Genomic DNA, 27,823 nt, shown 5'->3' on the forward strand with positions numbered 1-27,823 from the left:
AAGCTGGGGGTGGTGGTGGAGTGGGGGAGGGGCGTACGGGAGGGGGGGCGGGACAGCGCCTACAACGCGGCCTTCAGCATCCTCTTTTGCAGACCGCTGGGACCACTCGCCCCAGCGACACACAAGGAATTCCCCATGCAAGGCCTGCTTCCGCCTGGAAAAGCACCCCGCCGAGCCACGCTGGCAGTGCTGCGTTCAAACTTCCGAGGTGAGCAGCAGCCCTCGCTTGTTAGCGCCGCAGCTTTCTTGAAGTCGCCGGCCTCTTCGCATTAGGACTGCCATCCATCTCTGGTGGCCTTTCCCTCCCGGAGCCGGGAGAGTTTCCCCTCCCCCTCCAACCCATTTACCACCCTCTCCGCATCGCCAGCTGGAAGGGCCTCTTTGGGCTCAAATAATAACTTCAGACACTTTTCCTATTAAACACTCCGCGGTCCCCTCCCCCACGTCCTCCATCCAGTCTGTCACTCTGCCTGAGCTTGCGACTGCTTCCGACACTGTGACCCGCAAACTTCTCCACTGCTTTCTGGATTCTGGGCTTTTTATTCAAGGGCCTGTCTGGCAGGAGATGGCCTACACACAACAGCAATGGCAGATGACGAATGCTATGAAAAAGGAAAAAAATAGTTGGGGTGGGGGGTGGGGCGCTGTAAATGATTTGCTTCTCCACATTTACGTTCGCCTCCTCCCAGGTCGTGCAGCGGGTTCCGGCCGTGATTAAGCGTGAGCATGCGTGCTGTCGGTAATGACCTCATCATGCTGCGTGATTATGGGCGGCCGCTGCCCACCACTTGCGGATGACACCGTGAACTTTAAATTGGCACTCCAATCTCCCAGTGGCCTGCCAGTCACGAGAATCGCATCTTTATGCCAGCGAGCCCCTTGGATGGAGTCTGACATTGCAATCTTCAGTAAATTACCCTGTCACTGACAATCTTGCAGTTATCTCGCAAACAATCAAGCAGGCAATCAAACTGTTCTGAATTGCCAGTTCAGGACCTGAGAGTCCCCGATGTCTCCATTCCACAGCGGCGGGAAGTGGCGCGGCCCTCCTATGACACGGGCCGATTTCTTTCTTTATTTATCTACCTGCTTATTTGTTTGTCTGCTTGTCTTTCTCCTGGTGAGGGTACTGCAGAGACCTCACTGAGGGCCCGATTCTGACTCAGCGGTGACGGGACAGTGACCTGGGCCTTTCTCTGCTGGGCTCAGGGTGGTGGGCACGGGTCCGCTGCCTGCGTGCTCATTCTATCTCGCTCTGCACCGTGGCCAGGGAGAATGATCTCAGTGCTTTCTGGGAGAACGGATGCCGAATTACAGCTCCGGCTGCATTCTGCATATACCGCAGTCCTTCAAGACGTTTGTGGAAAGTGGAATTAAAAAGGAAGTTGATTTTGGTGCAGAAAATTCTGAAACACATGCATGGCTTTTTCATAATATGCATTTCCGCCATCTTTTCAAACAAGATTTTATTTATTTATTTGAAATTCAGAGTTACAGATAGGAGAGGGAGAGAGAGAGCTAGAGAGAGAGAGAGAGAGAGAGGGAGAGAGAAGGATCTTCCACCCACTGGTTCACTCCCTAAATGGTCACAATAGCCCAGGGCACAGCCAGGCCAAAGCTAGGAGCTTCATCCAAGTCTCCAATGTGGGTAGAGGGGTCCAAGGACTCGGCCCATTCTCCACTGCTTCCTCATTAGCAGGGAGCTGGATCAGAATTGCAAACAGCCAGGACTTGAATTGGAGCATGGGGCAGCTTAACCTGTTATGCCACAGTGCTGGCCCCTCTGTCATCTTTCTGAAGATCCTTTGTATGCATGGATTTCAATTTTTTTTGCACTAAAATAAAGCTGTCGTTTCATTCCATTTTCCTTGGCTTTTTAAGGTGTCCCCCCAAATGTCATATTCTAATGGTAATGGCGAGCTCAGAGAACTTTCTGGGAACAATCCTGAGGCATTATTTGAATAAAGCCAGAGATAATCTTCCAGAACCACCCTGGCAACACAAAGCAGACATCAGGCTCACTACTCCTAAACTAAATCCTTTGGATTATAAGTCTCAAGGTTAAAAAAATCCACATAGTCTACAGAGCACCAGAGGTACAAGCCTGGCTTCTAGAATCACATGCAGTTGGGTTTGAAGCTCATGTCTCTGGCTGGGTGAGCCTGGAAAGACAGTCAACTTTGCTGGGTTTCTTTATCTTTAAAACAGTTATAACAGCCCATACACCACAGGGTTATATAAAGGGAATGAATGCAGTGACATGGATACAGTATCAGTATGGCACCTAGTAAGTGTTCAGTATACTACAGGTATTCCCATAACCAGATACCCTGTAAAGTTTCCAGTTCTTTCAGTGTATAAAAACTGGATGTGAAAACAAATGAAATTAATATTTGGTTACATTTGTAGTCATTCACTACTATGAGCTATAGAGCTGGTTACTGGCAGGTCAATAATAGTGAATGCTTTCCTGGGAACTTGATACAAAGCAGAAAAATGCAACCCTTCCTTAAACCTCAGACTCTGGAACAAGGCATCTGGGTTTGACTCAGACTGCCTAGTAGCTAGCGGCTGCCCTGGACAAGTGACTGCTCTGTCGCGGTTTCCCTCATGTCCACAAGGGACATGCAGGTCGGTGATGATGTTCAAAAGTGCTGTTGGGAGGAGGAAAGCAGATACTGCATGTCCAGTACTCGGGGCAGTGCCTGCTACAGTGATGCCCTGGGAAATGCATGGTCAGCATCATTCCCGTGTCTCCCACCCTGCAGAGAGTGAGACTGAAGCTTGGGGAAGCTGAGCAAGTCACCCAAGCAGCTAAAGAGCAGTTAGGGATCAAAAGGAGGAAAAGGCAGCCATGAGATCCCTGGCCTTTGTCTTCTTCATTATTGGAAGGAGGCGTGTCTACTCTCTAGGGGTCTCAAGACAGGGCAGTGGACCCCCTCAGCTGGGGAATGCAAAGACAGCCAGGAGATCTAATCCCTTCTGAGGATCTGGCTACTCCAACACTGAGGGCAGAAGCTGGCAACTTGAAATAAGCATCTGAAAAGGAATGAACAGGAGAAACAAGACACCTGAGAATTCGCCCCCAGCCACACTGGCTGCGGAGGACCACACTATCTGCCTGCAAGACCCAAACTCCCATTCCACTGCTTAGCACGGGCACAAGGTGACACTTACCTTCTGTGCCGGCTGTAGGTTTGTGTCAGCCATTTCCAGCCCCTGTCTAGTTTGCTTGGCTAGATTTAAAAGGGAGCTCCTAAAAAGTGAAGAGGTTTAAGCTCACAGCTTGAACTGAATGCCCACAAGTAACACCAGGCTCTGGAGGGGTGGAGGAGGCCATGTGCACCTGGGGAGGCTGGAGAGTAGCCACAGCAAGCATCCGGGTACTGCAGAGTGGGTGGAAGCACACACACCCTGCTCCCTGGAGCAGGAGTCCTTCCATCCCCTCTCACAGGGAAAGGTGCTGGGGGTGAGGGGATGTTTATCACACTCACATTCACCTCTGAGCTTTGTGCACCGGGCAGCTTATGCAGAATTCTGGTGGAAGCATTTAGTTCAATTCTGGGAACATTTTGCTCCCTGCAGCTTGCTATGCAAGTGACTCCCTCTCCAACCTGTATGGACTTGATGGTTTTCTTAGGCACCAAAAGCTTCAGAGAAACACCTACACTCCTTTTCTCAGCTTCACTTTGTGACAGGGGGGCACAATTGACTCCCAAGAGTTTCCTGCAGGTACCATGGATAGTTCTGCGCCTGTCCTCTAGTCACACCGGATTGGGAACGAGCCAGAGGCTCAGATTTCCAAAGCAAGCCCCATTCTTTCCAGACCGTGATTCGATGGAGGCACCACGAACAGCCATTCTTCCCTCCCTCCTCATTGAACCAACAGGCCATAGGCTGGATTGGTTGAAAGCATGGGCTTTGAACAATAGACACTGATGTATTCGTAGAATGTTACAAAGACATTACGAGAGAAAGCTAATCAATTATGATAGAAAGTTAGAAACTGCAGTTACCTCTATGGGGAGGAATTGACTAGAAAAGAGCATAGGGGAACATTCTGGAGGCTGGGAATGTTTCTGTATCCACAACTTAGCCTACTGGCTGCACAGGTGAATGTAAAAAGTGGGGAGATGATGATGATCGACAACGATGACGACACTTCACAGGAGTGTTGGGGAGATCAACTAAGACAACGTACAGTACTCAGAACAGCTGTGAACCCCCAATTACCTACCAACTAGCAGCTACTGAGTGCCTCTGAGTCATTTCTCCTTTTTTTCTTGTTTAGTCTTCTTGGCATCATATAAGATTTGTTTACCCGTACCAAGCTAGGTACTTGCCAAGTTCTCATTTCCTCAAGAAAAACACAGGGAGCCCAGGTGGGTGAACCCAATAAATCTTAGGGCAATTTTGGAGATCAGCTCATGATAGGGAGGCGGGAAGTTAATGAGGCAATCGGAAGAAGGGAAGAGGCAACAAGCTGGGGCAAGAAGGAAGGGCAAGTTGGGGATGCAGCTCAGGGAGTAGGGAGGGAGATGGGGGGGACTGATGTCTCTGGCAAGGGGGCAAGGCTCCTGCTGAGCTCTTGTAGAGACATACGGGGGCACGAGTGAAAAGGAAGATGGCAACCATAGGACTGGTTTTGCCTTGGAAGTTATTTTATTTTCAGGGGAGCTCTTGTAGGGTCAGGCCTGAAGTATGTGTACCCCAAGCAAAAGTGTTTTTGCTGGCCCCTGTCTACATCAACAGCTGAGTCACCCACATCGGCAGCTCACCGCCATTCCGGCACTCTGACACTACAAGATTTTGCTAAAGAAACATCCAGCCCAACAGCTGGGCTGCTCTCTGGCTGCCCAGAAGGCTGTAGGATATGTCACTGATGCAGATCCCAAAACAGTTGGGGCATCTGGTTGACCCCATGTGCATGGGGTTGGGTTTAAGGGATGGTAGAGGGTTGAAGAGCACCGTGAAGGGGAGAAACAGGGAGCAAAGCTCACCAGGATCCTGGTCTCCTGACCCTGGTCTGCTGGTGGAAGAGCCCTTAGAACATCTCAAGGGAGTCACTCCAGAGCTCAGGGCCTGCTCAGTTACATGTGTGCTTGCCTCCTGCCACCCTTGCTCAGGGTGGAACTGGTCTTGGCCCAGTGAAAAAAGCAAGTGAATACAGACTTCAGACTCAGGATGGCCTTGTTTTCACACATGGTCTATTACTCCTCAGCAATGTCACCCCGGGAAGCGACTGCACTCCGGAGCCTCAGTTTTTCAGCCTAGAAAATGGCCTTCCTAGTACCTCCTCCCCAGAAGTGCACAAAGGTGCTCCAAGGCCAGACACAAGGAACGAAATGATGAGCGCGTGGCACCGCAGTCAGGTGAGCGCTCCATCCGTGCAGGCTCCTCTTAATGACATTTCCTTCTTTCCCCTGCAGAAGGGAACTGTTCCATTTGCATTTCACCCAACGGCAGCTGACAAGTTGGAAGTGAGGGATAATTGAAAGTATTCTGGCTGATGTAACTAAGAAGTGAAAGGAACGGGCAAGGCTGACTTGATTTAACCTGGCAATATGAGATTAGTTCTTCACTGCCTCTCTTAAGTCTCCGGCATCGCCAACCTTTGCGAGCAATAGATGGGCTGACAGGGTGCTCATTTGGAACGCTTCACCTGCCATTAATACCCAGGCTGCCTGATGCACCATCCTCTCCTCCCACAGAGCCACGGCCATTCTTAAAAATCACAATCGTGAACCTGTATTCACGCTCCTTCTGAAAGGCCTCCTCTTGCTTCTTGCCAATTCTTTTCGGCAGTCTCTGAGCTCCAAGGCCAGAGATCCTTTCCCCAAAGCACCTTTTGGCTTTCCACGTGACTTAGCCACAGCAGAGCAGTCCTGTTCCACTAGTGATCGGCCAGAGCGGAGACGCCACTGAACGCTGCTTTGCTGGGTTTCCAACCCTCCACAAGGCATGTGGGAAGCAAAGCAGTGACTGCTCCGGAAAAATCAAGGCTCTGGGGCCCACGGCAGGGGTGCGACCCAGGCAAGACTTCTCTTTAATACAAGGGTATTTCCAAAAGTTCATAGGAGAAAGCATTCAAAATTTTACTTTAGGGCAACACTTGTTTTAAATCCCTGCATATGAGAGGTCTTCCAAAAGTTCACGGACAACATGGATTATGTTTTCATAATGCATGCATCTCAAATATTGTTTGGCAATAAAATGAGCTTATCTTCTCCATTTTTGCCCCCTGAACTTATAGAAGTCTTCTGGTACTCAGGGATCCTCTGAGGGGTGCAGGGCCAAGGTGGGGGGGGGGAGATGGCGAGGCTACAGAACATGGCTTCTGTGTCTTGTTGCTCTCCCTCTGCCTACCTCGGTTGACTGCTTCCGACCCAGAAAGCAGCGCGGGAATGATCTCACTTGATCTGAGACTCTCCCACCTCGCACAGCCCCTGGCAGGCCTCTGCAGCACCATCTCACCCCTGTTAGCCTGCGGCCACGTTCTCTGCCCTGGAGGGATTTCTCTCCTGGCTGCTGCTGTCTTTCCCCTTTCCCTGTTACAAAAACCAGAGAGCAGGGGCCTCTGATCTGGGCCTCCGACTTCCCCCAGTGCTCACCCTCTGCCTGCTGGCTCTGGCCTCTCCCAGTCCCGCCTGCTCCCCCTGCCCTGGTCCGCATCAACCTCCCTTTCAAAGAGTCCTCTGACAGGTCGCACAGAACTGAGCCGGTGGCTGGCGGAGGCCAGCCCGGCAGGGGGTGGCAGCCTGGTGGGGTGCCAGACGGAGACCTGCTGGGAAGGGAAGGGGCTGTCATGGCAGACACCTCAGGGCGACAAGCTGGAACGGCTACTTTCCGCCTGAGGGGAGACCTTGTCTCTGGGGGGACGCAGGAGGGTTGGCCACAGACCTGGGGGCTGTGAAGCTGCTCCTGTCGCATAAGCAAGTAGCCCAGAGGGCCAGCTGGGAGCAGAGCCTGGGCTCAGCTCCTTCCAAGCTTCGTGCTGGGTTAGGGATATCAGAAGGGCTCCTTCGGAAACAGTGTCATTCACGCAGGAGGCCATGGGCAGCTCTAGGCACTGTGGCGAGTGCTCCCTGGAGCTTCCCTCATTTAATCTTCACATCTCCTCTCTGCATCCAGCCAGTCTGCCAATTAGGATGACAGATCTAGAGGCAGACGACCTCCAGACCTGGTCCAAGCCCAGCTCTGCCACATACTCGCTGTGTTGCCTTGGGCTACTGACTTTGCCTCTCCGGGCCTCAATTTCTTCTTCTATAGAATGGAAACAAAAAAATCCTACCTGTGCCGTCAGGCTGCCGGGAAAGGCTAAATAAGACTTATGCACAGCAGAGAGTGAGTGGCAGCCACGTGGCAACTCCCACTTTGCAGAGGACGGGACCAAACTCTAGAGAAGTTGAGATGCTGGCTGACAGTCGGGCCGCTGCTAGCGGGCAGTGAGGCTGGGACTCGTACCTAGTCGGCCCGGCCTCAGACCGGCTGCCCTTCCTCACTTGATGCCACGCCCCACTGAGCCAGCTGCAGGCTGGGAGGTCGAAGTTGACTCAGCAGCAATCCTCAGGCTCGGCCTTTGCACTGGTTGCAAAGGAGGATGATGGGGCTTGCACACCGTCTGCCCACACCCATAAAAAGTCAACGCACGGGAGGTGCAAAGTTGGTAACAGGGACGAAAACAGCAGAACCCTGGGTTCATGTCTCACCGAAAAGAAATATGTTTGGATTGTGTTTGCATTCATTAAATGGCATTGGTGGTTTTAAAAATTGACTCAGGTAGCACTGCCTCTATGCATGCTTTTTTCTACCCTGAAATGAAATTGATTTATTGCAAGATAAACTACTGAGCAAAAGATACTGGCTTTCTCCCTTAAACGCTTCTCATTAAAGCTTTCGTTCATCCAATTCACAGAAAAATGAGTTGACCCAGACAGACCCTGTGGTGAGGGTCCTGGGTTCTAGAGGGGTAAACCAACAATCAGAGAATGCATCACAGACTTTTACAGTGATAGTGTTTGGAAGATGCCAAGCATGGCAAGGGAGGCTTTGGGGGGGGTATGGAGGAGGGGGTTCGGGGTGGAAATCAAAGAGAAATGAGGGCAGAGGTCGAGGAGACATCTGGGCAGAGGGAAGAGCAAGCGTAAGAACCCAGGGCGGGACGGATTTGTGAGTCACAGGAACACCAAGTGGCAGGTGTGTGGCAGAAAGAGGGAGACGAAGAGAGGGAAGAAATGAGATCAGCGTGGAAGCAGAGGCCCAAGTGCACAAGGCAGTGATGGCTTTAGAGCAACCTGGGGCCGTTCGCCAAGAACTGAGACTCCTTGGGAAGGTTCGAGGTGGACCTGGCAGCATCTGGCTTCTCAGAGGGTGATTTTTGCTGCTTTGTGGAGGTGAACAGCATGATGGAGGACCAAGTGTGCATCCCAGGGAAGTCAATGGTGTGATCTGGGAGGAGGTGGTGGAGGCAGAAGGTTGATAAGAAACCATGGCATTAATGATTGGGGACAGAGCCTGAAGGGTCCAGGCAAGGGAGCATCCCAAAGCCTGGGGGCAATGTGCACAAAGACAGATGGGATGGCCACCCTCACAGGTAGCATGATGGTTAGGGAGCAATACCGTGAGTGGTGCTCATAGGAGGGTGAAGACTCAGGGAGATGGTCCCCAGATGGGCTGCAAGTGTCTCCACAGATCTGTCCCTGCACTTCCCACTGAGCCCCGCGCTTTGCTGAGCGACCCCAGCAGAGGGGCACAGCAAGCTTGATGCGACCACAGCCTCCCCTTTCCTTTCACGACCCCGGAGAGCTAGCACCTTGGGATGCTGGAAAGCTTGACACACTGCTGCCTTCCAAAAAAGAGTCTGACAGGCCAACGGGACAAGGCTTTCAGAATCAGGAGTACTGGGCACAGATCCCAGCTCTTCCTCTGTTGGACTTTGGGCAAGCAAACCTCTGGAGCTTCAATGTCTTTGTTGGTTAAATGGCATTCTCCAAATAGCAGCAGCACATTCAAAGATTTTGGTAACTTAAGCAGGCCAAATAGGACATATCAGTGAGCCCCTGGTTTGTGATCTCTGAAGAGCAAGTGGGGATTGAGGGCATTCATTCTAATAGGGACCTAAAGATGGGACCTTAATTTTGAAATGCATGTATTCCTTACTATAATAAGATTCTGACTTGAGCGGGGCTGGGGGTGGGTGGGCAGTATATGTTTTGAGCATCTCTGAAGTGACACCACATAGGGAGACACTGTTACTTAGAGCTGTCATGTAAACAGCATCCAGAAGCTCTGTGGCCAAATCTCACAACAGGCCGAGGAGGTCGGCATCACTGTTCCCGGTTGACAGACCAGGAGACTGAGGCTTAGTGAGACTGAGGACTTTGTTCAAGGAAGCACAGCTCATAACACCTGCAGCCAAAGTCTATGCCCGGGTGTGCCTGACCTCAAAGCCTGCAGATCCCAACAGCGAAGGGTACAACGTCCCCTACCGGCCCAGCCAAGCACTGTCCCAAGTGAGCAGACAGGAAGAGCAGCGACAGGAGGTGGTGAAGGGCGAGATGCAGTTAGCCTGCTCTTTCCTTTCATCCAACACTCTTGAAAGCGGAGGACGGGTCCTGGGAAGGCGAAACCCTGGCTCCCTCTCACCACACCTCTGTGGCCCAGCCCTCACTGAGTCCAAGGACATCCCCAGGGCCCATATGCCAATCAAGTGGCCACTGCCTCGGGATGCAGGATTGCCCGGCCTGCCTGTCCCCATGAGCTGGAGAAGTTACCTCCGCTAGCCCATAACGTTGCTTCACCATGGCACGGCAGTGGCCTTGGAAATCGTAGCATCGTGTGGGTATGGGGTGGAAATCCACATTCTCGGGGAATCGGCAACTCCAGGGGCGGCGCTCGGTGATCTACCCACGCAGCCTTCCAGGTGACGCTGACGCTCAGTGACTTCCGGGAGCTGCTGGGCTTTCTCACTAGCCCACTATACAGAGGTCAAAACTGAGGCTCTGAGAGGTGGAACCATGGGTCGAAGTGCATGCTGTGAGTGGGGGGAGGAGATGGGAAAGGAACTCGGCTGCCTGACCGCAGACCTCTTTCTATGCCTGCCAGGCTGTCTCTTCCCACCACAGGGAAAGAAGGGCTCTGCCCGAGGGAGGGAGCACAAAGGCCACGCTTTCCTAGGGGCTGCGAGTGTGCGTGCTTGTGAGTAAGTCACGCAGTTCTATCAGCAGTCCTCTGAGGGAAAACGCATGCTCGCTGGGAGAGGAGCGATGTGGAGGGAGGCAACAGCAAATGTGCTGGCTGCATTACACACTGCCCGGATGGCACCGGTGCCCCACGTGACTCTGTCCCTGGTTGGCTTCTACAGCCTCCTCCTCCTCTTCTATTCGTCACATGGACTCCGTGGTGCAAGGCCACCACCTCCTCAGAGGGCCCCAGACAGGCGCTCCTGCTTCGTGCATAGCCAAGTTGCCACTCTTCATCCACAGCACTTCCCCACTTCCTTACCCAATTTCTTGAGATCCTTCAAAATTCGAGCTGTGCCTACTTTGGAAGTCTTTGGTGGCCCTCGTCTGAGTGGCCACAGACCCTTGTCTTTCCTTCTATCATGGACCTTTAATATACGTCTGTTTGGGCAGAGTGTGAGTCTTACTCATTCATGTTCCCTGGCACACAGTAGGGGCTCTGTTTCTGTTTGTTGAATGAATAAATGATGGGACAGTTCTGTCCAGGAGCCTGGCAGCTTTAGGGGAAGTCATTCGCTATCATCATCATCATAAACGACATAGGGTCCTTGGTGGTGGCATAGCAAGACAAAAGCACATTGGATGTCTAGCTGGGACACCAGGGCTCCAGGCCCATGTGTACCGTTTCTGCTCTTTAGCCTGGAAGAACTCGCTTCCCCTCTCTGGGCTTCCTAGCTCCTGGGGATGCAGCAGTTTAGCCTTTCTGCACCTGCCATTCCCAGTCTAGCATAAATGAAATCATTCTGCGATTCCCCCAAAACAAAAGAAGTTCCATCCCTCCCTGCATGTGGACACAGGATTCCAGAGATGATGTGTATATGGGAGTGGGGCAGGAGGCGGGCAGATGACTGATGACACACCTTGAGGCTAGGCAGAGGGAGAGAATTGTCTTGGAAAGGTTTGGTCCTTGTTGGGAAGCTGGGAAGAAGGCAAGAGCACTGAGCACAGAGGTGTGGGGGACACCTTGCAGTGTTCTGTGGATTCACATTTGGCCACAGAGTCCTGGCCCCCGTCCAAGCCCCAGAGCTCTTGGCCGAGAAGATGGGAAACCAAAGAAAAGAGCACAGGCCTTGGACAGCTGCTCTCGCTGTGCTGGGGAGAACGCCTCACTATTTAAAGTCCAACAGCTCTGCTCCCCCTGCTCGCTGCTGGCATTCCAGCGCATAAGCACTTTGTGGCAAAAATGAATTCCTGATCCAAACGGGGCGGGGGAGAGGGGAGAGGGGAAGCCAATGCTATATTTCAGTGTTTGGCAGAATTCCTTTCCAGGAGGCTTGGATGTTCAGTGGCTGCAGTCTGGCCTGCCATGAGCCTGGACGCAGCCCTTGGGGGCTAGGAGGAGTGCAGGGGCAGGCTGCAACCTGGGCTCTCACTCCTGGCTTGGCTGCATCTGAGCTCTGGGAGCTTGGGTAAGTCACTTCCCCTCTGGCTCCCAGCATCCAGGAAGGATCAGGAGAAGCATTTGGGGGTCTGTGGACCCTGTCATGCCTTATTTGGGCAATGTGGGTCAAGCCTTAGCACGGGCCTGGCCTCTGGTAGGCACTCATGCCTCAGGCCTTGGGCACCATGTCCACTGACATCACTCCCTGATTTGAAACCACCCAGATGCTTCGGATGGATGTGTTCCCAGAAGAGGTCAGTGGCTGTGCCAGATCCCTCAGCCTTGGCATTCTTGACATTTTAGGTCAGAGGATTCTTTGTGGTAGGGCTTTCCAACGCACATAAGATGTTTAGGAGCAAAACTGACCTCTACCATCAGATGCCGGCAGCATTTCCTCATTTCCTGCCATCTCAACTCACAAAACGCCATCAAACATTGCCAAGTTCCCTTGGAAAGCAACCTTGCTCCCTGGACGAACCACTGGTCTGATGCAAAGGGGAGATTGAAGAAGCAATGGAGTTAATACTGGCGGGTCCAGGCCCTGATCCTATATTCGAGTGCTGGTCACAGAAACCACGAGGGTACTAATTAGCATCTAGGCAGGAACTCTGGCCAAGGCAAAAATACCACAAGTCAACATAACGATATAAATGTTACCTCTTTGCCATCAGTTAAATCTGTATTTCAATCCTTTAATTCCCTAAAATAAGTCCACAGAGACTTCAATGACTAATTTTTTTCCAGATTATGCATTTTCATCACAATTTTATATGATTATTTGATTTGTCATCTAATCAGGGAAAAAAATATAATCCCTTAAGAGACACTTAATAGCCATTTAAACTGCTAGAGACTTGATTAGCAAAGACTGAAGGTGCTGTGTGGGGTAAACTCATGTATTTCAAACACCTTTTATTTAGTTTTTTAAAATAAAATTGATGGTCACATAAATTTAGCAGGAAAAGGTTTTCAGTGGGAAACGTTTGTCGTTGAGGTGAGATGTTTTTGGGGATCTCTTAGTGACAACACAAAGCCTGTACTTATCTGCATTTCCTTCAGAAGCAGTATAAAGATTTTGTTCGTGTTTTAGAAGAAATGACACAATAGGTTTCAAGGAGAAAAGCTGTTGGTCCTCGCCGCTAGCTAAAGGTCTATTTTGATTCCCACTTTTTTGAGTCTCCAAATTCTTGCCTGTAAAATGGAACTGCAATTGGCATTTTACTATATCCACACTTTCTACATCCACAGACTACAGATTCTGCAACCAAAGATACAAATATTTGGAAAAAATTGCAGATTTTCCCCCCTTGTCCTCATCCCCTAAGTAAAACAACAGAACAAATGCTTACACGGTATTTATGCTGTCACATTTTAAGTCCTCTAGAGATGATTGAAGTGCCTGGGAGCACTGCATAGGTAGGCCATTTTACAGAAGGACAACGGCAGCTCCAGCTTTTGCTATCTGCAGGAGGCCCTGGAATCCACTCCCCAGGACACTGAGGGCACCACAGAAAAATGATGGATACAAGAAAGTGTAGGAGCGTGATATTTCTGTCCAGGAAGCACCAAAGGGTGATGAGACAGAGAGAGACGGACACCTATGGCCAACACAAGCTTTTCTGGGGAGGGGCACTGGTGTGAGAACTGAATGGCTAGAAGCAGCCAGTCACACAAAGTGCCCAGGCTGAGCACTTCTGGCCTTGGACCAGCAAAGGTCCTGGAGTGTGCAGATCAGAAGGCAGGCTGGCATGAATGAAGCAGAGCTCCCTGGGGAGGGGGCGGTCAGAGACAAGGCAGGGGACCTACGGTGGGACATCTAGGCCAAGGGGAAACAAACCTCTGGTTCTGATTCTAGCTGGGAGAGGAAGCTTTGAGAGCACGGGAGGATCTGATCTATAATTTGCCACTCTGGCTGCAGGGTGGGGGACCGTGAGCACAGGCCAGGAGCAGCAGCAGGGGGCTGTTCCCATCATCTCCCTGAGCTAAAAGCTCAGCACGGGGCTTGGGGCATGCCAGCTTGCCAACATCCCTCTGATTACAATTTTTACATGGAAATAGATAATGGGATCTCTCTCTCTCTTTTTTTTTTTTAAATTGCAGAATAAAAGAAAATGATCACTCCCAACTTCAGTTTCCTAAACAGAAGATTCTCAAGCCCACCGACATCCCCAGAAAGTCAAAGATCTTCTTTCAACTGGAAAATCCACAGCTTCCCAGAGCCCTTGTTGCCATGCGCCCCTGTAGGAGCTCAGCTGGGCCTCGTTCTGCCTCCCTCCCAAAGAACAGAGACCCAGGGCCTGGCCAGCTGGCAGTGGCCCGAAGGCCAAGTTCTCCTCTCAAGCATTGATCCACTGTTTTCCTCTCTGGGAGTGAATCAGGGACTCTGTGTTTATGGTTCCAGCTACATTTGCCACAAGGTCTTTGGACTGCAAGGGGAATCCTCATCCAACCCAATTAATAGAACAATGCTGCACTTCTAAACTGTCTTCTACTTAACCAATCCATTCACATATTCTGCACACATTAATCAAGGCACGCTCAGTGGGTTCACCAAGCTCTGTCTCTCACTGGAGGAAGCAACTGGTCTCTCCAGTCTCGAGTACTACAGCTCTTCCTGCGTCCCTGAAGTGCCTCGTTTGGCTCTGTTAAATGCACAGACAAGGTGAGTTATTAATTAACAAGTGAGATAAATGTTGGGATAGCATCCCTGAATCATGTCAAACCAATTTGGATGGTTATGGGATGGGGAGGCAGTGGGTGAGGGGTGGGTTTCATCCAAGTGCTTTGGACACACTCCAGCGTTATTTCTCCTCATTTAGACCTGGCTGGAGTGCCCTGGATAGCATGCCCAGAGCTCAGGCCAGCAGCCACTTCTCTTCACCCACGGTAGCCGTCTTCAGAGGAAAACGGAACGAGCCTTGCAGATGGAGCTGGGTGGGAAACCCTGCTCTGAAGAGAGGCTGGAGCGGAGTCCTGCCTTGAGGGAGGGAAATGAGGAAGCTGCTGGGCTGGAGAGATCGGGGGCTTTGAGGACCCTCCAGGGGGACAGACCGAAGACCGGGTTTAACATTGTGACGGGCTTTTTCTCCTGTTCTGCAGATAACACCCACACTCCATGACAATCTGTACTCTAGGCTCCCACCGAGCGAAGGTGCTCCATGACCGTCACCCCTCCCATGCTGAACTGTAACCCAGATAACAAGCTGCTTTTGTGTCTTCTCTTTCAGATGGACAGTGAGCTCTTTGCCACATCTGGTTTGGTATAGCCAAAGCCCGCTTCCATGGTTGAAGATTTAAACTGTAGTGAATGTTTGTTAAACCATGAACCAGTAAGCAAATGGATGGACAGATGGGTGGGTGAGTGGGTGGGGGGATGGATGGATTCACACCATAATGATAGAGAATTAAGGGCTTCCACAATTTTGAAATAAACACTAGTCACCTTTCTAACAACAGAGACCACTTTTAAGACTTGCTGAAGTTATTCACTCAGATGCTAAATATGACACGATTTTTCAAAACACTTGGTCTGCAGAGAATTTGTACCAGATCCTCAGGGATGTTTGGCAAAAATGCAGATTCCTGAGTCCCATATGTGAAAAAGTCAGAATCCCAAAGATGGGAACCTGGAAACCTGACTTTTAAGTAAGTCCTTACATGGTAACATGGTTATGCAGCACCGAAGTTAGGTAAGTGCAAGTTAGAATCTTGGTGGTTATACACTGGACAGCTACGGATTAGGCTCCATCTCTCTGGGCCAGTCTCCACTCTAGAAAGTAACAATCACATTAATATCAATAATGTTGAAACTAGCAGCAGCCAATTTGTGAGTGCATTCTACGAGCCAGGTGTCTTGCAAAATCCACGACATGCATTTCCTCACTCACGTTTGAAATCAGTGCAGCTGACGTCATGTGCCCAGTTCACAGACAAGAAAACTGAGACTTTGAGAAGCGAGGTGACTTGCAGGACACAAATGCTGACTCCCAAGCCCAGGCCCTGACCCACTCACTATGATGCCACAGCATCACCGACACAGAAATCAGGCAAGCAGAGTGTCTCTGAGGGCTGTGTTGCAACAGAACACAGGCCATGTGCCCCAGGTTAGTAAGGGAGTGACACAAGGTATGGGTAGGCAAGTCTCTTCTCTCTCTGGGTCAACGCAGTTACAAGGCTGCCTTCCCTGGTCTACGCTGTCACACCTGCCTCCAGGCTGGATAGGCCGTGACAGGATTTCATGGGAGCTGCAGACAGATGGCCAAGTGGCTTGCAGTGATGGGGCCTGACACTGGGCATAGAGAGGACTGTGGCTCCTGACTCTAGGTGCTGGGTGACAGAGGGGCCCAGGGCAGGAGGCAGGATGGTGCCTCCAGGCCAGACGGTCTCACGTCGCCTCTTCACCTTGGGATTCCCACTTTTAGAGGAAATCTACACCCTCTCTCCCACCCAGGCTTGTGATGAACTAAATCTCACACCTCTGCCGTGGTGGTGATAATTAAATATTATCCGCCTGTCACTTGGCGCACATGTTGTGTGTACTCTCAGACTTTAATGAGCTGGCATTTGTCTTCTGTAAGCAAAAATATTTCTTTGATTCTCTTCCTTTTCAAATTGGGGTGAGCAGTTCAAGTGAAGATCTCTCACTATTAAAAAGGCAGTCTCTGGCTGGCACGTTTGAGCTGTTTCCTCGTAGCTGTAGAGGCAAAGGGAGGTAAGGCTTGTCTCTTCGGATGTGGACACTGCTTCCTGAGATTACGTTAGCTGGCACATGGCTGCAGGTGTTGGGAGGCTTTCAATGTGATGCGAACAAAAACACAGGGAGTTGGCATAACTTTTCTTAGTGGGGATGTTCTAAGGCTGATTTTCTATCAGTTCCTCACCTGAACACCACAGACAACCAAAAATATTTGTGTGCAAGTTTTCTCAATTTTTCCAAGGAAGTGACTTTAATCACTACCATTCTTGATGCACTGGAGAGAAGTTAATTCATTTCACACAAGGGATCATTAAGAAGTTCATGGAAAACGTCTATTTTGAAAAACTATACAGAGATTTCAAGGTTTTTGTTTTGTTTTTGCACTAAAATAAACTTATCCTTTAGTTCTGTTTTCTATGACCTATTTGAAATCTGGTCATAGAATCATATATTAATATTAATTAATTAATGATCATCCATATAAAAGATGTCTTTCAACAGCAGTTGTTAAGCAAATCTGTATCAGCATCACTTGGAAATCGACAAGAAGTTCAAATTCTTACACTCCAGCCCAGACCCGGACATCAGAAACTTTGGCGTAGGGCTCATCAGCCTGAATTTAATCATGTCCTCCAGGGCTTTTGTAGCAAGCTGGGTCTCAGAACTGCTCGTGGCCATGAAGTGCCAGGGCTTAATTCGTTCATGGACGAATCCAAGTAGAAAACGGCTCATAAGGGCTTCAAATATCTCTCTCTATATTTGTGTCGCTATCTATCTCAGCTTCCACCGAAAAACAGATCTCACGTTAAACAGGGGTTTTTTATCAGGCGGAATGTTTCCAGGTGGAAAAGTGGTTTGCTGTGTCCAGCGCACTTTGGAAGAGGGCTCATTATTTTCTCCATTCATGAGAAAGATAACAAATGCACCCATCGCAGCTGCTCCCCGGGCCTGCATGCACGTTCTGTCTAGGTGTTCCTCTGGCCCGTGGTGCGGTCTAGAAACTCACAGAGCCCATCCTGAGGACTCCCACAGCAGGACCGAGGCCGTGGGCAAGACTCCCACCGCCCACTCGAAACAAACCGAAAAAGAACTCTCATTCATGCGCTGGAGGAGGGGACCCGGAGTTGATGAGGAGCAACTTTAATATTTATCAATAAACGGCAAAGTGCTTAGCACGCCTCCTAGGGAAGTAATTAACCATGAAAAGGATGCTCTGTGCAGAGGAATCCCCTCCAAAAGAAGAACTGTGTTAATTGTGAATCGCTTACGCCAGGTGAGAGGCGCTGTGCTTACCGTTCTCACCTGACATAAGCAACTCTGAATTAACTGGGAGTTTCTTTTTATAAACACCGTGTGGAGCCTTTTTTTTTTTTTTTCCTGGTGGTTAATTACTTCCTTGGGAGCTTTGCTTTAATAGTTCCCATAACAAGACCATTATTGTCTTTAGCATAATCACTGCCTCATTTGCTTTTGTACCCTGTCTTTCTGTGCCTGCTGCGGTGGGGGTGGGGTGGGGTGGGGTGGGAACCATGGATTGTGCCTGGTGGCTAGCCCTTAAGCCTGGGGACCCCGCGGTGCCTCTTCTAGTGCCACCACTTCAGGAATTTGGCTCCTGCCTGGTGGGGAGCCAGGCTGAGGGGCAGAGCTGGTGGAGAAGGAGGCGGGTTGCTCAGAGCATTTTGGGGAAACTGAGTCTCCCGGGTACCCTCTGTCCCCTGTGTGCAGCACTCCCACAATCTACTATGCTTTCAGCTGCTGACATTCAACAGGGGAGGGAGCCAGGAAAGCGGCTCCTGTCTGGAAGGAGAAGCTGATCCGTCAGCAACCGCTGTGCGTGGAGCAACCTCCAGGGAGGCAGCAGCAGCGACAGTGAACCCTACCAGCAAAGGCGCTGCATTCGGACTCTGGAAACAAACTGTGTTAAGTACTTACGCCTCACTTTGGTAAAAAGTGAATTAAAGCGCCTTCTCTTTTGGCTGTGTTTTGGGCAGGTGAAAACAGATGAATGGGAGGTCTGAAAACTGCCATCAGGTCTATGAAGTTTTTTGACTGTGCACTATCAGTGTATCACATCTGGTTACATACAACAAGATTAGATTATGGAAATTATAAAATGTCCATGGAGAAAAAAATACAAACAGAATGTCTCACGCTCTCATTCATCACACTGATGAGTGGCACCCCATCTCTGACATCATTGTACTGGACCCTCTGGGGCCATGACCATGGGGCTGCTGAGATTCCTAGAGTACATACATCAGTGTTAAACAAAGCAACTGGATTCACAGATCCTCTTGTACCCTGAGGCAACTCTTGCCCTGCGTGAATTCTGACCAGCTAGCAATTCTGGTGAGGGTGATCGCAGATCTGTACCAATATCTGGGGAATGTTCCACGGTATCGTAGGAGACTGGATAGCCTGTGTGCTAATACAATCCCAGTGAGCCCTTGAATCTTGGGAAGTAAAAAAGGCAAGAAAATTCATCCCTGAGGTGTAGAACACGCTTGGCCATCTTTTTCCCGTTAGGGGTCAGCAAGTAACTTGTTCAGGCTTTGGCAGCCTGGGGGTCTCAGTTGTTCACGGATGGTGAAAGCAGCCATGGACCAGACATAAAGCAATGGGCGTGGATGTATTCCAGTGGATGCAGTGATGCAGGCTAAAGGGTAAAGATGGTCAGTCATACACAATAAATACGTTCTGCAGACCTATCAAACAGTGTCTTGGTTCTAGCTAACAAGATTGCAGTGCATATCTAGGGTTTGCTAAGAGGGGAGATCTCATGTTTTCTTACCACATAAAAACATCAAACCAAGCAAATATTCATAATAATAATGATAGAGGGGGTAGGAAGAATTTTTGGTTTGGGCGATAGTGATGGTTTCATACGCGCATACCTATCCCTAAACTCAGCGAGAGGTATCTACTGAATAAGTACAGATTTCTGCATATCATACCTGAATAAATCAAAAAAATTGGATCTATGTACATTGAATTGCACATAATTTTTCACAAGTTATGAAATATTAATCTCAACGCCTTTTTAGAATTTCCCCACCATCCATTAAAAATATTTAAACCACCCTGAGCTTCTGAGCCCGAACTGGGTCACAGGCTGTATTTTTGCTGACTGTGCATTTTCGAAGCAGGGCTGGTTTGATTGCCAGCGTTACCACTGGTAGCTGTATTATTAAAAGTTACTTAGCCACCCTCCAGGCCTTGGTTTCCTCTTCTCAAAGTGACATCGGAGAGTGCTCTAATGGTGAAGGGAAGCATCGCTCATGACGTCTTAGCAGTGCAAGGCTCCACCAGTGCCACCGACTGCTAAATCCCAAGCTCGCAAGGTCTGATGGGACCAGTCACCCTCAAGGCAGCACTGGCACCCAGCTGCCTTGCCGCAGGCATGGCTAGTTGAGAATCCCAAGCCAGCATCAAACCCCAGGGCTTGCAGCTCGTGTCTCCACCAGTCCCCGCCGTGCCAGGGGCGCCCACTCTCCGCTGCACTTGCTGCAAAGGAAATGTTACAACAGCACGTGACAACAATAAGGGGAGGGCTTTCAGGAGAAAAAGGACTCAAGACGAAAGCACACCCAATGCTCTGCTCCTAGGGGCTGGGAATGAGAAGATGCGTGCTCACCTCCCTCATTATCCTTGTTATCAGCACAGGAGGTCTCCATGGCAACGTTGCATCCGGGCCCTCTCCAGCCGGTCTGGCAGACACACTGCCAGCTGTTCTGACCCAGTGTGCATCTCCCGTTACCGTTGCACAGATCAGGGCAGCCATCTGGTTGGAGAAATGGAGAGGATGAGAAGGAGGGACGTGAGGCCGCGCCGGGGAAGCAGGGAAGCCATGCAAAGGGGGAGCAAGGCCGCAGGGCAGCCACTGGGCCAGCCTCACAGTGGGGCCCGTGCCTGCTTTTTCCAAAGAGTCCAGGGAAGCAGGCCAGGCAGGCCACGCATGCAGGTGCAAGACGGAGTGGGGTCGCGGATGCAGGGGATCCCCAACGGCCACTGACCTGGGTGCAGGGGTCAGAGCAACCTTCCCCAATTGGGGAGTTCAGTGCACATCCCAGACAACTACACCAGGGCTGGGCTGACAGCCAGCTTAGCTAGGCTGTGCTCTCCAGCCCGGAGCTCAGGATTCCAGCTACCTCAACTGAAGCTTTTCTTTCTCTTGCTTTCTTTCCTCCTCCTCCTCCTCTCTTTCCCTCTCCCTCTCTTTTTAGAAGTGCCTTCTGCAGAAGGGTAAAAAAAATTCCTATCAATCCAGGATAGAGGCAAGATGCCCTCCGTCTTTCAGAATTTTAGAGATAAATTTACATATGATTATCACGAGCTTTTCATGACCGAGCCTGGATGGCTCTACTGGGCTATTTTCATATTCTTGTAATATTTAGTTTTAAGGGGCACTTAAAAATGTTGGCTGCCTATCACTCCATCTATTTATGGCACAATTTAAAAATACTGAAGGATTTGAAGGCTGTGGAGGAGTAGGTGCTGGGTGCCATGGACTGGGAAAAAGAGGGATTCATACATATTTATTAATGGGGCGGGGCAGCAGGGGGCAGGTAGTTCATGTTTTGTGGCTTTCTTTGTTTTCTGTGTGTGTGTGTGTGTGTGTGTGTGTGTGTGTGAGAGAGAGAGAGAGAGAGAGAGAGAGAGAGAGAAAAGCAGCCGCCTACCTAATTCCCAAATTGCTCCCTAAACAATTGCTGCTACTCCCTCCTAACCGGAACTCAGATGGAGGGAGGCTGGAGAGGGAGAGAAGAGAGACTCACTAAAGAGAGATGGGAAATGCCTCCCCAGCACAGCCTCTGTCACCCTTTGTAAGACAGAGAGAGAAGCAGACAGATGGGGATGATGTAGCCACACTCACAAGACCTACTTGCTTGCAAGAATTCCTAGAAATGTTTTCATTTCTTTCTTTTAACAGCTTTACCAAGGCATAATCTACATACTGCAGAATTCACCTGTTGTAAGCATACAAAACAATGACTTCTAGTAAATTCACAGAGTTGTGCAATCTAGGTAGGCTTTTTTACCTCACTGACATATACCCCAAATACCATACATTTCCCCCCAAAATTAACTCCCCCGAACATCTAAATCTTATATCTTGTCCCCGCCTCTGCCACCATCTCTATTTCCATTTCTCTGTATCTATTTTTAAACCACACAAAGCAGGGGCTGGGTGAGTCCGTGATGGAGAGAGGAAGAGCTTCCTAACAGGGAGGTAACTGATTTGAAATCTTCCCGGCCTAGATCCTGTGAACCCAAAGTGTGCATGTCCCATCCTGCTCCCTCTGCCATTCCAAGGGCCTCACTTGGCTCCACTTCTCTCTTCTCTCAAGCACCCTTTATGCGAACACAGATCCACCTAATTTGTGCAGTCAGCAGCGGGGGAGCTGGAAGGACCCCTCCCCCAAAGAAAAGTCAGGAGGCTTTGCAACTGAGTTTTACTTCTTTAGGGGGGTTCGCTCCTCAGAGCTCATTCTCTCCTGCTCTTTCCAGAATGTGGCGTGGACAGAAGAGGGTTGGGAACAGAGGACAGTCTGGGTAAGGAAGCTGAGAGGGAAAGCAAGGGGATATTTATTACCAGGGAATTGGGTTTTTTGGATGCACAGACTGACACTAAATCCGGCATGCATTGACGTTTGTACATACACTTCCAGAGGGTGTGCTTTGTCTCCATACTTGTCCATACAACCCCTAACTCTTGTTTCCATACCTTTCCTTATCAATGAGGCTACTGTGGCCCTGCCTGACCACCCATGGCATGTCCCTTGCTCACCCCGGGCAAGAGTACTTGCAGGAGAAGCTATCCTCAGTTGCAGAGAAACCCCACCAGCGTTTCTGCAGGCGTAAAATGGAACTCAGGAGGAAAAGCCCAAGCGACACTTCACAGGTTCTGAAGGGGGAGAAAATATCTCCAAGCTCCAGCCACCTCCAGAGTTACAATCTCTACCAGCAGAATTCTTAGGATCAGATCATACAGCTGCACTAAATGACAGACCTGTTAACATCTGCTCAGTGTGCTGTCTGTTCCATGTGCTTTGTTATTTAGCTACTTTGAGGTCTCCTGTCTCACAAAAATTACCCCCAAAGTCTCAGCAGAAGGCTCATTGTATAAGAAACCCACATCCAGTATATAAAATCCAAATCTGCAAAGAGTACTAGCATGTCCATCAGCAATATCCAAAATATATGTGAACTTAGACTGGATGAGCCTTTTCCCCCTCTTCTCTTTCTCTCTCGGTCCTCCCCCTGCCCTGAACAACTGAAGTGAGATAAACAGACCACAGTAGCGGGTTTTCTCCGCATCATACGAGGAAGATGAAAACACGAACAGTAGGAAGCTGGCAAATCTCTGAGAAGTTTCAGGGCAGCTGGGAATTAATGGACAGGACTTTGCTTTTAGCTTGAAGAGGAAGAAAGCAGCCTTGGTAGGTGCGTGGCGTTGCTAGGCAACCCCAAGCTACCCCCATAGCAAGTTCATTCTGCTGGTGGCCTTGTGAGGTGATTCTTTATGTTTGTGAAGTGCAAAGCCAGATTCTGCTTAAGGGAAAACAAAATGTAGGAAGTAATTAGTCTGGAGGGCAAATGGGTATCAGGTGGCGGCTTTCCTCTGGAGAGGAGGTGATAACTGAAGTTGGATTAGGCTTATGGGCTCCTATTTGGGCATCCTCATCCAAGAAGTCTTTGATGCGGAGTTTTCTGGATTTCAGGCTAGCACTGCTCTAACTTCCCTGAGTGCCTTCCTCTGAGACCACTGACATGCAGTCCCTTAAGGCACATCTGGCTGGCTCCCTGGAGACTTCCAGTCCTGTCATGACCCTAGACCAGCGGCTCTTGGTGAGGGCCTTTGTGTCCGCCCCTCTGTTCCCAGGGGACACTCTGCAAGGTGTGCAGGCATTTTTGATCATTACAGTCTGGAAAGGAGACAAATGCTACTGACATCTAGAAGGCCTGCATTGCTGCTTAGCTTCCTGCAACGTGTAAGACAGCCCTTGCCACAAAGAATGGAACACCCCGGCGTCTCCACAGTGCCAAGGCTGAGAAACTCTGTCCTGGACAGAAAGCCCCTGGGAAATGTGACAGGTAGGGTTCCCCCTGCCTGGCTCAGCTGCAGGCACGCAGTAGGTGACTGAATAAATTGGGGCTCGTCATCTCAGCCTGGCCACTGCCTGTAGACTCTTCAGAGAGTCCTTAACCATAACGGGAACTTCTGTGCCCAAGACGGAGAGTCTTCTTGTGAGGGAGAACATTCAAGGACATCAGCCATGTCTGTTCACTCAGGAACGTCTCAAACTCCACACAAATCAGCCTCCTCACCTTCCCTGCCCAGTGAACAGCATCCTCCTGGAGCCCATGGCTTGAGTCAGGCGCCAGGGAAGCCATCTTGGGCTACTCTCCCCTTCCGCCACGCCTCTCACCCCTAGTATGGAATCCCAGGCAAGTCCCGCCTCCTCCTCCTCCTGACCTGGAATCTGCGCTCTACTCCCAACCCTACTGCTACTCCCTTCACCTAAGCCAGCTTCACTCTGGTTCAGACTCTGCTCAAGGCCTCTGACAGCGCCCTCTGCCGGCTGTCTCACATCATCATCCATTTCTCTCCATTCCGGACACTGCTGAAAACACATCAATAGCTTTCCACCGCCTCCAGCATGAAGTCTAACGCCCTTAACGTGCCCTTCGGAACTCACACGAATAGGCTCCCACCTCGCCAGCCTATCCCAAGATCTCCTTATGCTTTGGTTAAACTTAACCCACTTGGCCTTTTCTTTGTCCTTTTCTCTTCTCCCTGACTTAGACTCGCTCTTTAGGTCCACACTCGGAAGTCACCTCCTCCTGGAAGATTTTCCAGAATTCCTGAGCCCACTGGTCATGGCACCCTGCTCCCTTCCTATAGGGTGCCCTGTCCATCACACTGTATCACAGTGATGGTGCCTCCCTGATGCTTGCTGGGACATGTAGCAACCCTTCCTCCGGACACTTTACACTCACGGGCAGGAAAATGGCCATAATAAATGTTCACATAGTCATTAACTGCAGTGTGAATGGTGCCTCTAGGATTGTGCAGTATACAGCTGAACCGCTGCCCTGGGCACTCCTAGTATGGCGTAAACCTGTCAGGGGATGTGCTCTGTGGAGCCTGAGTATTCGTGAGTTGCTAGTACCCAACACATAGCTGCATGGGAATGAATGAATGCATAGCTTCGGACTGAAACCAGCATCTCTAATGCCTTTGGCAGAGTGGAACAGGATAGCTTCCAAGACTTTTCCACACATAAATTCCAACCACTAAAAAAAGAAAACAGAAAAAAAATCCTTCAACACAGTTACCAGGTAGGCAGGCTTTTTGCCTTAACAAAAATTAGGCATGAACAAAATAACATCTCGTGCACAGCAAAGGGGTACATACACGTACTTGAAGAAAGCTATGATGACCCCAAAAGGCTTTTCTCAAAAAGCATCCAGACGTGTTCTGCCACTTGTGGCAGCTCAGAGGTGCAAATCAACTGCTCGTGTTTCATAAGGGGTAAGGAGATAGAGATAGATAGAGAGAGAGAGAGAGAGAGAGAGAGAGAGAGGGTTTCACTACCCAACCACCAGCACGCCACAGCAAAAACACAAGGGACAACCGGCTACCCGGACAGAAATGGGAGTGAGAACCCAAAACAGGCTGCGGGAGGTGGGGGGAGGGGGGGGGCGAAGGTGGACCACAAGAAAAGCCGTGGGGTTCTCTGTTTAAAGGCACTGTTATTAAAGCTGTCACAACCTTGGGTGAGCTCTTTGTGCAAAGTTTTTTTCTCACTTAAGGGAAAACCTAAGCTGGTTTGGAGTCAGAGAGTTCTGGCACTGACACCTAGATTCACCTCTCACTGCCTGTGTGAGCTTGGGCTGGTAGGTACACCTCTCTGAGCCTCACTCCGGTTGTTCGGAAATGATCTATTTTACTAATCAATCTTCTTTATTGCCCTCTTTCAAGATAATACAACCTTCACAAAGGTAGATATTTCTGTCTGTTGTGTTATTGGCATATCTCTGTGTCTAGAAAAATGATTGGCAAACAACAGACATTCCATAAATGTTTGTTGACTGAACATCACCAATGTGATGGGGATGACGACAGTGCTGATTTTATATGGATGCCAGAGGCATTAAGTGAAATGATAAAGGAAGAGATTAGGATGGGGCCCATCACACGGTAAGTGCTCAACAGGTGCTTGATAAAATGCTGTTCCTACAAATCCTGGAGTTCGTGGTAGACCTTCCCTTCCCAGCCAACCCTCAAGTGCACGCCAGTTCTCTAGCCAGTCTCCTACATCAGGAAAAAACCCAGGGCCTATCTGATTTCAAATGAGAAAAAAAAAAAAGGGAAAATTTCAGGGACATCCTCAGCATGCGTTAGCACATCCTAGGACATCCACAGCCGCTCTCTGACCGCCAGTGAAACATCCAGCTACGCCACGTGCTTCAGCTCAGCGAGAAGAAAGCCCACTGGAGCGGAGGGCAATGATGAGAGGCAGGAGATTTGAAGGCAGAACAAACGGTGGCTTTTCCTCTTGGGAAGACTTGGAGTTTTCGTTGTTAACTTAATTAGATCCCCCCTCTCCCTCAAGCTGTTTTAAATGTCGCAGTTTTCCTGGAGCTGCGTGTGGCTGGATTAGGGAGTGCACACAAATGGGAATTGCTGAATGCTAGAGCCTTCCATTGTATCCCAGGGCTCTGCACCCTTGCAAGCAGCTAAGGTGTTGGGGGTTTGGAGATCACTAGGGGGTTGGGAGCCATTTCTGCTAAATAGCAGTAGCAAAGGCTCAGAAAATTAATCTGATGCTTTGAGACACTCTGGGGAGACCTCCGCCTTGTTTTAAAAGACTGCCTGCCAAGGAAGCAATCTCTGGCCTTTGGCTTGTCCCTCCGGCTCACCCACATGTGCAGCGCAGAGCAGGAAAGGGGTTCTATTTCTAGGCACAGATTGGCAGGACATGCAACCACAAGCCGGCACTGGACCCAGCACTGTTGCAAAGGGCACAGACTATCAAGACATAGATGCTTTTCTTTGTCTTAACAGCCTGTGCATCGTTGAGCATCAGTGTGGGTGCCAGCGTGTGGGGTGCCAGGAAGGCCTCCAATCCTGTCTGTGGTCTACGGCCGAGGAGCAGCCACCTTCTGCTCACAGGGCAGGAATCCCTCTCCACCCCGCCCTCCCCAGCAGCCACAGAAACAGCTCTGCAAGCTGATATGATTTTGGATCCAGCTGTCTATGGCACACGTGTCCTCCATGCACCTGGATTCTCACTGATCAGCATCATTTCTGTCTTCTGTGGCAAGAAGGTGGCAGCAGGCTCAGCCTGGGCCTCAGAAACAGTGGTGACCCTTCCACCCTTGAAGGAAACGGGGAGAGGGAGACATATCTTACTGTGTACTGATGTTTCAGGCTCTTTTTAAATTTTTAAAATGTATGTTACTTATTTCATTCTAGAGGCAGAGAGACAGATAAATAATCTCATCTGCTGATTCTCTCCCTAAATGCCTATAGTGACTAGGGCTGGGCCAAAGTCAGGAGTTGGGAGCTCAATACAGGTCTCCAAAGTGGGGGACAAGGACCCAAAGACTTCAGCCATAACTGCTGCCTCCAAGGATGTGCATCTGCAGGTAGCTGGGATAGGGAGCCAGAGAAGGGGATGGAATCCAGGCACATGGGTGTGGGAGGTAGGTGTCCTAATTGTTAGGCCAAACGCTTACCCCTCAGGTACTTTTAATCCATTACTATTTTTCTTAAGTAGATGATCACAAGACAGGAAACTGAGTCTAGGCAGTGATAATGGGGCATAGTTGTTGAAACTGAAATGCTATGCCAGTTACTTAGTTCAAAGTGACTGATTATCCCTCCAGTAGCACTGGGGTTGGACACAGCCTGTGCCTTCCTTGGGGTACCTGCTTCCTTCCCCTGGTATATCATCTTTCTTTATTCCATTTCATCTACACAAAGGACAATGTGGTGGCCGACTGATGATGGTTGGATTTAGCCTCACCATGTTACCAACTCACATGGTGACTTGTGGCTGCCCCGCTGAAAAAAAAAAGCCCTCCATGAGTTTTGCCAATGTTTTAGATTAGAGCAGCACTTCTCATAGAGGGGGTTCTGGGGCAAGCACCTTCAGCCTCCCAGGGGCACTTGTGAGAAATGCACATTCTTGAGCTCCATCCAGGACCTACTGAATCAGAACCTCTGGAGCTGGGGCCCAGGCACCTGCATTTTCACAAGCCCTCCTGGGGACCTGGATGCCTGCTCAGTGTGAGAACCACTGCTTTGGGAAGGGGTTCTAAGCCCCCCAAGAGCCTCAAAGGTCTTGCATTTTCTGATCCTGCCAGATTGTCCCCTCTCATCTCACACCAGCACCACCTCTGTGGCGTGGGCCTCAGCACACTACCCTGTGTTCTACAACATGGCCTGGACCCTGCTTTTGTGATCTGGCAGGTCCCCCTCCCTCGTCTACGTTC

At 50.0% G+C, this 27,823-nt stretch overlaps 1 protein-coding gene across 10 annotated transcripts in view; it reads right to left on the reverse strand.

Annotated features, from left to right (window-relative positions):
* Positions 1-27,823, reverse strand: part of TENM2 (teneurin transmembrane protein 2) — a 979,180-nt gene that overhangs the window by 71,342 nt on the left and 880,015 nt on the right. For all 10 annotated transcript variants that reach the window (XM_062189665.1, XM_062189666.1, XM_062189664.1 and 7 more), the window contains one exon: positions 19,953-20,099. In XM_062189665.1, the coding sequence (XP_062045649.1) occupies positions 19,953-20,099 (147 nt within the window). The remainder of the gene's footprint in view (positions 1-19,952; positions 20,100-27,823) is intronic.

The sequence above is a fragment of the Lepus europaeus genome, chromosome 4 (assembly GCF_033115175.1).
Source record: "Lepus europaeus isolate LE1 chromosome 4, mLepTim1.pri, whole genome shotgun sequence".
NCBI lineage: Eukaryota > Metazoa > Chordata > Mammalia > Lagomorpha > Leporidae > Lepus > Lepus europaeus.